The sequence below is a fragment of the Hevea brasiliensis genome, chromosome 13, assembly GCF_030052815.1.
Source record: "Hevea brasiliensis isolate MT/VB/25A 57/8 chromosome 13, ASM3005281v1, whole genome shotgun sequence".
Lineage (NCBI taxonomy): Eukaryota > Viridiplantae > Streptophyta > Magnoliopsida > Malpighiales > Euphorbiaceae > Hevea > Hevea brasiliensis.
The window spans coordinates 22,223,197-22,234,608 of NC_079505.1; the positions used below are offsets into that span (position 1 = coordinate 22,223,197).

The window sequence follows — 11,412 nt, forward strand, 5'->3', positions numbered from 1 at the left end:
CGTTCCCAACTTGGTGGGGCCTCTCACTAGAGTTCCTGACTTCGAGTGTGCTCTTTTCTGTCAACTTCAAGTTTTTTGTTCACTATACACTAATGCTTGCTTGATTATTATGGAATATTGTCCCTTTTATGGAATATTGACAGATCCAAGACGTTCCGCGTTCCAAGTAACTATGATTCTGATTCTTGTCCTGTCCAGTAATTTGGAAGCTGATATTCAACCCTCTAGTTTGCAAATAGTCCAGTTCATCCACACAATGTACACTACAGCTGTTGCTATTTGGTGGCGGGGTTAGAAGATTGAAGGCACATTCAAGTTTAGTTCCCATTCCTGAAATGTTTTCCCTATCAAATTCCCAATGATCAAAGGAATCAAAAAGAGATAATTTGGTAAGCAGACAGGGAAGAACAATAAATTCCTGAAATGATATCACTGTCAATTGCTGAGGTGTCCTGTAACTTATTCCTCTTTCTCACGAAGAAGAAAACAAAAGATGGAGTCGATAAATTCAAGAGCTGGAGAGGGGGATCAAGAGACTAATGCTTCAATTGCTCGTGGTGGATCTATTTACGTTCCCAAATTAGTGGGGCCTCTCACTTCGAGTCTGGTCTTTTCTGTCAACTTCAAGTTTTTGTTCACCATACACTACTGCTTGCTTGATTATTATGGAACATTGACCCTTTTATGTAGGATTTGAAGGATGAATTGTGCTTGCCCGATTGTTCCTTCTCCAAATGCACCCGATCAATCTATATATGTCACATTACAAAAAATTATGGGAGTTTTATTTAAAATTACAGTAGAGCATATTTAAAACTATAATTTATTAACTTTTTATTAGTTAGGTGTATATATAGGGGTGAGCATTCAGTTCGAACCGAACCGAAATAGATGAAAAATCGAATCGAACTGAATAACTTTATTTCGGTTTTATACGGTTCAAACCAATCGATTTTGATTTTTGATTGATTTTTTAATTTAGACTTTATTTTCAAGTTATTTGGTCTAATTTTGACTTTGGTTTGAATCTAATAACTATTAATTAATGAAATTAAATAATATATATATATATAAAATTAAATATAATTCATAAATTCTCCATAAAAATAAATCAATTAAAAAATTGATTCGTTTCGATTTGATTCGATTTGAATATATAAAATTACTGTTCGGTTCGATTCTGTTTAATCGATTTTTTTCTCTTCAAAACCGAACCGAACTGAAATAACTAAAATTTTTATAATATAAAATCAAACTGAACTGATTGAATTTTAAAACCAAATCAATTGAACCAAAATGATTTGGTTCGATTAAATTTTTTAATTTGAACCGAAATCTGCTCATCCCTATGCATACATACCCGGATGCGTGTAAAAATTTTATTTTTTGTGCTTGGTTTTGAAATTATTGAGGGAAAAAATAAAGAAGGTAAGTCTTAATAACTAATTCATAAACTTTAAATATAAGCTGATCAATTTGTTTATAACAGCTTTTAAAATTATAAGTCGATTTTATAAGTTAAACGAATAATTTCAGGATCAGTTTTTCATTTTACTGCTTATAAGTCTTATACTATAATTAATTTAACTAAGTATTTTATTATATTATCCTCATTTAATTTTAAAATTTAATCATAAATCTTATTTAATATATTATAATTATTTTAATAATAAATATACTTATAAATTATTTTTTATTAAACATATTAATTATTTATTAGTTATTTATAAATATTTTAATTAAATATATAATTATTTAAAATTTTAAATATTTATAAATTTAAATATTAGCTTAAATTTATAGCTTTTTGGTTTCTATTGCTCTCTTTCTTTTCTTGATTGATTGATTGCTCCGTTTTCCATTTTCATTTATCATTGTTTTTTCTTTCTTGGGTTTAACTAAAAATTTCAGATTTTCTGTGGTGATGCACTGACACATTGTATTCTTATTATTGGTATATTTAACAATTCAAGAAAACCTTCGGTAGCCGTAAGTTTGAAATCGTTGTAAAAGGAATCACACAAACACTAGCAATAGCATAGATGACAGATTCAAATTTCCATTTGTGCTTTGCTGTATAAATGAAAATAAAGAGAATTAATTAACTTGTAGGGTTAAAAAAAATAAAATTAAAAGGCATTAACTGTATAAGGCAACATGATAATAGATGTAGTAAACAGCGCCCGTTTAACATTTTGATTGGATGGTCAGGATTACTTGTAATATATATATATATATAAAAGTGTCTTTACAATTTAAGAAGATTGTCAAAAATTAAAAAGCAGAAAATAATTTTTCCTTTTAAGGAAAGAAAATCATTTTCTTTAAAAATAATTTAATTTTCTCTATCATCAGAAAATTTTTTTCCATTGATTCGTTTTTTTGAATGTTCGAAACATAAAAAAAATATAAACAAACGGAGCCTTAGATGCTTTTGGAAAAAGTGATTGAATAATCAAAATGCTACTAAGAGAGTCTTTAATTGTATTGCAACAATTACAGCTTAGTTACCAATCATGGTATTTGGGAGCTCAGGACAAATTTACATGAACCCTTTTGTCATTAAGGAATCCTTTTGATATGGGTGGATTTTATTTTATAGTTTATATACAAGTGAGTTGTTCAACTAGACAGACAAGTGATACCAGCTAATTGTTAAATCCAAGTTCGTTTTTCTTTTTGGTGTTAATTTCATGGGTCAAATGTCTAATTATGCTGTTATAATTGAAGAAATTAATGGGTTTACTATTATTATTATTATTATTATTCAATAATGCTTTGCGGATCAAATTGGAAAAGAACATTCTACGAGAATATCTCCTTTTAGTGACTAACAAGTGGGAGTGATAGAGCTTTCAATGTTCATGAAAAGAAGGGAAAGAGGAAAGGTTCATGGTGTCGTCAGGCACATTGCCATAGCTAACCTACAAAAACAAAGCAGGAATTTGATCAAGTCAAGCCCCAGTTCAAATCTTTCTTTCTTTGAATCAATTATCAATATCCTTTACTTGTATATGTTTAATCACAGTATTTAATTGCCTGTAATATTTTCGGGCGTATCTGTTCCTTAAAATCTGTAACGTGATGTCCTCTTCAGACGATAACTTTCCATGCCTGTTAACATGAGAGTTTGAATGTTGGAAAAAGTGTTTTAATGTGAATATGTGATTCCATGATTTGAAATATTGCTTTCCTTTTTTTTTTTTGTCCTTTGGCAAAATGCCTCTTTGATCCTTCTTTAAGCTGTATTTTCAAATAGCCATGCTTGCTCTTAAAACTTTTTGGCAGTCAATCAGGCTGCCCTGTGTTTCTCGCTTTTTCAAGCATAGAATTAACTTGTAAACCAATGAAACTTCGTACCAATATATTATTGCTGTGGGAAGGCCACGCACTTACCTTTGCTTGGCCATGGAACACATAAGAACATTGAACAATCCCTAATTAATGTCCAGTAAATAATCTACCAATGACCCCAAAAATTTCACACAGACCCTTTAAATCCTTATTCTTGTTTCCCAATGGTCGCGACTGGTTTCCTTTAAAGGCAGCCTCGCAATCATCAGCAGCGGCAGCAGCTTTGTTGGCCAAATCAGCCAACTCGAAGAAGGTCTCAGAATTCAAGTCGTTGTCTGCCATTATAATAGCAGAAACAGCCATGTTATAGTCGCCGATGCATATTTGGAGAGGTTTCTGGTTTTCATTCTTGAGCAGTTGAGTTATGAAGTCTCGGGTGGTTGAGGCACTCAAGTATGCTAATCTAACAGCAACGAAGGCCAGTGTGTATTGATCAGCTTCTGGGGTGCGTGAATCTGAGTAAAGAGACTCCACACAGAAGGAGTAATTTGAAGTTCGCTTGCAGACCTTGTCCACTATTTTAGTAGGAAAAGAAGCAGCATGGAGGATTGAGAAAAGAAGCAAGAGGGAGAGGAGGAAGAAACCATTTGATGGGGACATGTTTCTTCTTGGATTCGTGAGAATGAATGATTTGGGCATGGGGTGATTGATTTGGGTTGGAGCAGAGGAATGGGATGCTAATATAAATAGCCCTATTATTAAAAAAATAATTAAAAAAAAATGAAATTTGTGAAAGTAAAAAAAAAAAAAAATTAAATGAGCAGCTAGGGCATTAGCGTCCGACTACTCTAATAATTTTTTTTTAATCTCTCAATTACACTCATGCTTACACCACAATTATCATACTTGCATTTACACCCTTACAATCCAATTATTGACTAACTAATAATGTGATATAAAAAAAATAATAATTATAGAACATAAAAAAAAAAATTTAAAATACAAATATTATTTATGATTAGATAATTAAATAATAAAAGTAAAAAAAAATAATTACAACAATGAAACAATGAAAGAAATACAACAATCATTGAAAATTTTATTTAATTTTCCAATTGAGATTCAATTAATTTTTCAGTATATAGACAAAATTTTAATAATCTTAATATATATTAAAATTTAATTAAAATCTTAATATATATTAAAATTTAATTAATCTTTTAGTATATAAACAAAAGTAAAAGGATTAGCGAAATACAACAATAATCGAAACCTGTTATTTGAAAGGTATGTTTTTGCGAATCTGTTGTGCAATGTTATTGTAAGTGAAAAGTAAGACATTATGTGGATTTTGACAGTCAGCTTAAGACATTTACAGCAGCACTATGCATTTAATTAATAAATACTAAATAATAACCGTTTTCAATTATTTATAAAATATTTAATATTATTTATTCACTATAATAATTTTATTAATTTTTTATTATAATATTAATAATTTTTTATTTATAAATAATATTTATATTTTTAAATTTCTTTTAACCTTGTAATTATTAATACTTTTTATATCACATTATTAGTTAGTCAATAATCGGATTGTGTGAGTGTAAGTGCAAGTGAGAGAATTGTAGTGTGGGTGGGACTGTAATGGAAATAGAGAGAGTAAAAAAAAATTATTAAAGTAGCCGGACGCTACTTAAATAGTGTCCAACTAGTCGGATGCTATTTTAAGTAGCGTCTAGCTATTCTTTTACTCTCTTTTTTTGGGTTTTTGAGATTTTTTAATTTTTTTATAGTGAAGCGCTATTTATATTAGCATTCTCCTTTCTCTCTCCTCTAACTCCATAGTCACTCCTTTTTAGTAAAAAGTCTAAACTCACCCCATATGGTAGTTTTTTGTTTTTTTTAAATGCATCCTTTTAGTAAAAAGTTCAGAGGAAATGTTGTATAGTTAATGAATTTTAGGTGTTTTTAGCCTTCCTTTCCCTAACAATAGGATAAATTTTATAATAAAAGTTTTAGCATAATTAACGGTCAAATTTTCTCTAATAATAGGATAGTCAGCACCAACTCCACCACCAAGGTTGATATGCAAATCAAAAAGATAATGCAATCTTTGATAAAAGAAAAATCCCAAAGTAGATCCTCATTAGACAAAAATACCATTTATGCATATTTGTATTGAAGAAAAATGGGAGAGAAAATAATGGGTGGGATATAATTTTTCCTTATTTGGATAAGGAAGGAAATTTGTTAAAAGGAAAGAAAATGAAACTTATTTTCTTTCTATATCATTCTCTCCGTTTTGGAAAGAAAATTAGCAAATAAGGGAAAGAAAATTTACTATTAGTTGTTTGTCCTATGTATTTTGAATTGCATTTAGAAATATGGAAGATAAAATTGTAAATTCATAAAATATTTTCTTTCCTCTCTACACATTATGATCTCTTCTCAAATAAGGAAAAATATAATTTTCTTTCCTGATTATTTATTTGCCTTCAATTCAAACAAAAGAGAGAAAAATAACAAAGAGAAAATTTTAATTATTTTTCCTTCTTTTTTTTTTTTACTGTCCTTCTTTTATTTGTAATTTTGTAATTCCATGGAACAAGCGTTCTTTGTATCAACCATGCTTCTTGATTAATGATTAATGAAAGACTATCTTTGACCGGAAAAAAAAAATTGTGTATGTGTTCACTCTCCAAGCAAGCATCTACAACTATAGAGATTTAATTTCTTGGTTAAATGACAATGTCACGACTACATCAATTGCATCACTCAATGGAGTAGTCATTGATAAAGGACATTCCATAGCTATAGGGTCTACACCTGAAGAAAAAATTATAAACCTAACACATGGATTCATATACATGGGTTCTAACCTATATTCATACAATCCTAAGATCTCCACCATATTTGTTTCACTAGTCTACCATATAATCACATGAATAACATAAACTGTATAGATTAGTTTATAGTCTAAGTGAGAGTCTTTTAAAAACACTAAGAACAAAAAGCCAAATCACCACCACTTAGTGCACACACTTCACACTCTGCATGTGTTTTTCTTTTATTTTTCTTCTATATCTAATGAAGACAAAAGCTTAGCTATTTATAAAATCATGGCACCTTTTGGTCAATAGTTGCATCACTTCATAAGAGTTGCATTTCTTTATGCAATTACATCTTTTAACCAATGTACATGACTTTTGGATTTTGCCACCTTTTGGCAATATACATGACTTTTCATGCTGTAATGGCCCGGCCCACTAGTGATATTGTCCGCTCTAGGCCGAAGCCCTTACGGTTTTAAAACAAATTACTAGGAGTTACGAACCAACAACTTATAAACCCAGCATCTCTCCCGTGTTTTGCTAATGTGGGATTTGCCTAGGGTGTTACAATCCACCTCCCTTATGGGACTCAGCATCCTTACTGAGGTTTGCCCCACCATCGCTCAAGGTTGCACGTGGAGTGACTCTGATACCACAATTGTAACGGCCCGCCCACTAGTGATATTGTCCGCCTGGGCCTAAACCACAAATGTAATGGCCCGCCCACTAGTGATATTGTCCGCTCTAGGCCTAAACCCTCACGGTTTTAAAACGCGTCACTAGGAGTTATGAACCAACAACTTATAAACCCAGCATCTCTCCCGTGTTTTGCCGATGTGGGATTTGCCTAGGGTGTTACACATACAGTTGTTCTTGGTACTGATTTTAAGTTTAATAGATCCACGCTAATCCACAAGGGTAAACCCAAACCATATTCTAACATCTCCCACTCACACATGTTGGGTCAACTCTCATTTTAAATTCTGTAAATTTCATACTTTACAAATAGACCATGTGACCAGTGCATACTTCGAGAGCTCATTTGCTATATACCTATTAGGATAATATAGCATCTTGACTGGTGGAGCTTAAAGTAGATATAATATGTAACAGCTTAGATCATTTATCACATTCATATATCTTTCAATCTCATTCACATATCCTGAGTTCATAATTATATCTTTATCTCAAAGATAAACATAATTGGCTAGCCTGTGAACACAAATTAATGTGATAATTCCAATGATCTTTCTCTTTTCACGATACTCTCAAATTTTTAATTTAACTTGTTTTGCTAGGAATGCTCTTCCAGACTAAATATTTCTTAGTCCTTTGGCAACACCCTAAGATAGCTAAGTCTTGAAATGATAAGCACCCAAATGAACATTGCCTAAGGATGCTGACCTCTAATGGAACCCAAGATCATCAACACCAAAATAAGTTTTCTTTGAACAAAATAAGATGCAATCTCTATGGAAAAAGAAGCACCAGAATATATATTTCAAAGAGAAACAGATCAAGTGTCAACACAATAACCCAACTTGTGGGATTACATTAATCATCAAGTAAAATAGGTAAGTGATCAAGTTGCCTAAGTTCTAGTTCTTCTAGAAACTAGCAAGAAAGAAAACTCAAACTCTCTCTAAGGGAGGCTCTCATGTATAGCAGAAATGAAAAACTAAAGGAAGAAGATGGTATTCTCTTCCTTATAAACCTAGGGTTATAGAAACACAAGCTAAAAATGTTAAGACAAAAGTTACAAATAATTGTGCCATGTTGGCTATCCTAACAAGAATATTAAGTGTATTAATTATGAAGACAAAAAATGGCAGCATTAATTACAAAAGGGCAGAAGGTGGCAGCAATTGGTCCCTCTTTGTGGCAGAATATTGGGGCCCACTTGGTCAAAAGTAGCTCTCTTTAATTCAAATGAACCAATGAGCTCCCTCCATGTGGCATGAACCCTACAAACACCTAGGTGGCTGCCAAGTGGACTCCTAGGTGGCATGAGACATGTCCAAAGTGGTGGTGACATGGTCGGTAACATGGCTAGTGACATGGTCGGTAACATGGCTAGTGACGTGGCAATGGAAGCTCCAGCTTGGCACATGGTGATCCACTTAGATTCTTGGAACAAGCAAGCTAGGCCTTCCTTATGCAACTCCCCTCCTAAGCCGAAAACCCTTTTATGGTCCATGAGCATGCTTTGAAGTTGCTTAGCTCTCGCCCTAGTGATTGCCCCTTTGAAGGGTGGTGGTGCTCCATGATGATCCTCATCATTTTCTCCCACTTGAAAAGAATTCGTCCTCGAATTTGTTTTTGCACTAAGGAAAGGTGTAAGATCAGTTACATTAAAAGTATTACTAACACCATAATCACTAGGCAATTCTATCTTATAAGTATTATTGTTAATTCTTTCAAGCACTTAAAAAGGGCCATCACTTTTAGGATGCAACTTATATTTTCTTTGGTGAAGAAACCTTTCCTTTCTCAAATGGATCCATACCAAGTCACCTAGTTCAAAATCATAGGCTTTCGCCCCTTATTAGCATTAGATGCATATTGCTCATTTTTCTTTTCTAGATGCAACCTAGCTTGTTCATGCATCTTTTTAACCATTTCAGCCTTTTTCTCACCATCTAATGAAGCAACATGATCAATAGGCAATGGTAACAAATCCAAGGGAGTAATTGGATTAAAACCATAAACAAGCTCAAAAGGAGAGTATCCACTAGATGAATGCACAACCCTATTATATGCAAATTCTATGTATGGTATGCATTCCTCCCAAGACTTTAAATTTTGTTTAACTAAGGCTCTCAAAAGTGTGACTAAGGTCCTATTCACTACTTCTGTTTGGCCATTAGTTTGGGGATGGCAAGTAGTAGAGAAAAGTAGCTTAGTTCCCAATTTTTCCCAAAGAACCTTCCAAAAATGACTTAAGAACTTGACATCCCTATCACTCACAATGGTTCTAGGTATACCATGTAACCTAGCAACCTCCCTAAAGAATAGATTAGCAACATATGTAGCATCGTCAGTTTTGTGACACGGGATAAAATGAGCCATTTTTGAAAACCTATCCACAACAACAAAAATTAAATCATGACCCCTTTGTGACCTAGGTAATCCCAAGACAAAGTCCATGGACAAATTAACCCAAGGATGCTTAGGCACGGCAGAGGTGTGTATAGCCCATAAGGCATCACCTTAGACTTTGCTCTCTTGCAAGTCTCACATCTAGCGCATAGTCTCTCAACATCTTTTCTTATATGGGGCCAAAAGAAATGCTCCCTAAGGACATCTAGTGTTCTGGCAGCACCAAAATGCCCCATAAGGCCTCCACTATGACTCTCATTTACAAGCAATCCCCTCAAAGAACTTTTAGGCACACACAATTTATTTTCTTTAAACAAATATCCATCATACCTAAAGTACTTTTGGAATGCAGATTTCTCACATGCATGGAATATGGCAGCAAAGTCATCATCATGCTCATATAATTCTTTAACATACTCAAATCCCAATAATTTAGAATCAAGAGTAGTAAGAAGATTATACCTGCAGGAGAGTGCATCAACTACCACATTCTCTTTGCCCTGCTTATATTTCACAATATAAGGAAAAAACTCTATAAATTCTACCCATTTAGCATGTCTCCTACTCAACTTATGTTGGCTTTTAATATACTTCAAAGACTCATGATCAGAATGTATGACAAATTCCTTAGGCCATACATAATGTTGCCATGTCTCTAATGCCCTAACTAATGCATACAATTCTTTGTCATATGTAGAATAATTCAATGTGGCACCATGCAACTTCAGTGTCCATGAAAGCTCCTAACTTCATATGCATTTTTAGTTGTTGGCCAATCTCTAATTGCCTTAACCTTTTCATCATCTACTTCAACACCTTTGCTACTCACAATAAATCCCAAAAACACAACTCTTTCTAAGCAAAAAGAACACTTTTTCACATTTGCATATAATTTTTCTTTTCTCAACACATCAAACACAAGTTTCAAATGATGCAAATGATCATCAATGTTTTTGTTATAAACAAGAATATCATCAAAGTAGACAATAACAAACTGTCCAATAAAAGCTCTCAAAACATGATTCATAAGCCTCATGAAAGTACTAGGGGCATTAGAGGGACCAAAAGGCATCACCAGCCACTCATACAAGCCATATTTTGTTTTGAAGGCAGTTTTCCATTCATCACCAACTCTCATTCTAATTTGATGGTAACCGCTCTTCAAATCAATCTTACTAAAAAAGCAAGAATCATGCAATTCATCCAACAAATCATCTAATCTAAGAATAGGGTGGTGATACTTTACAGTAATTTTATTCACAGTTCTACAATCCACACACATCCTATATGTTCCATCCTGCTTTGGCACAAGCAAAACATGAACAGTAGAAGGACTCATGCTCTCACAGACATGTCCCTTAGCTAAAAGCTTATCTACCTGTCTTTGAAGCTCCTTAGTCTCAGCTGGACTACTTCTATAGGCTGGTCTATTAGGAATTTGAGCACCAGGAATGAAATCTATTTGCTGTTCAATACCCCTAATAGGTGGTAAATCCAAAGGTATCTCATCCGAAAACACATCTTGGTATTCCTGCAAAAGAGACACAACAGAAGAAGGAAGAACGGGGTCAAGGTCAGAAACATTTAAATAATTCTCCTTATACATGAGAATGCACAATGGCATCCCACCACTCAAAGCTCCTCTCAACTCCCTTCCCCCAACATACAAGCTCATCTTTTTCTCTCTTCTCTCCTTTTGTCCTGAGCCCTCTCCCTTTTCCATTACACTCACTTTCTTTTCTTTCACTTCTTTCTTTTTCTCTTTCCCATCACTCTTTCATCACTCTTTTCTTTACTCTCTTCACTCTTGTGCTCGGCCTCTCTTAATTTTTCTCTCTAACTCTCTTTTCTCTCCTTAATAGCCCTCAATATTCTCATTTGGTCCTCATGTGCTTGTGATGGTGACAAGGGCACCAAGGCATGTGTGCGGCCATCTTTTTTGAAATTGTAGTGATTCTTCCTCCCATCATGAATCACATACCTATCATACTTCCATGGCCTACCTAGCAAGATATGCGTAGCTATCATGGGCACTATATCACGTAAGACATCATCATGGTAGCTCCCTAGAGTGAAAGGCACCACTACTTGCTTAGTTACCTTCACTTTGTTACAATAATTTAGCCATTATAACCCATAAGGTTTAGGATGCTTAAGGGTAGGCAATCCTAATTTCTCCACAAGT

At 33.4% G+C, this 11,412-nt stretch overlaps 1 protein-coding gene across 1 annotated transcript; it reads right to left on the reverse strand.

The window, feature by feature from the left end:
- Nucleotides 1-3,441: 3,441 nt before the first annotated feature.
- Nucleotides 3,442-3,972, reverse strand: LOC110663924 (cell wall / vacuolar inhibitor of fructosidase 2). Its single transcript, XM_058133067.1, has one exon. It carries the CDS (start codon nt 3,952-3,954, stop codon nt 3,442-3,444), a length of 513 nt encoding a protein of 170 aa, XP_057989050.1. The 5' UTR covers nt 3,955-3,972.
- Nucleotides 3,973-11,412: the final 7,440 nt, after the last annotated feature.

Bases quoted from the DNA above. Each gene is read 5' to 3' on its own strand.
- LOC110663924 (XM_058133067.1), bottom strand. From the start codon at position 3,954: ATGTCCCCATCAAATGGTTTCTTCCTCCTCTCCCTCTTGCTTCTTTTC.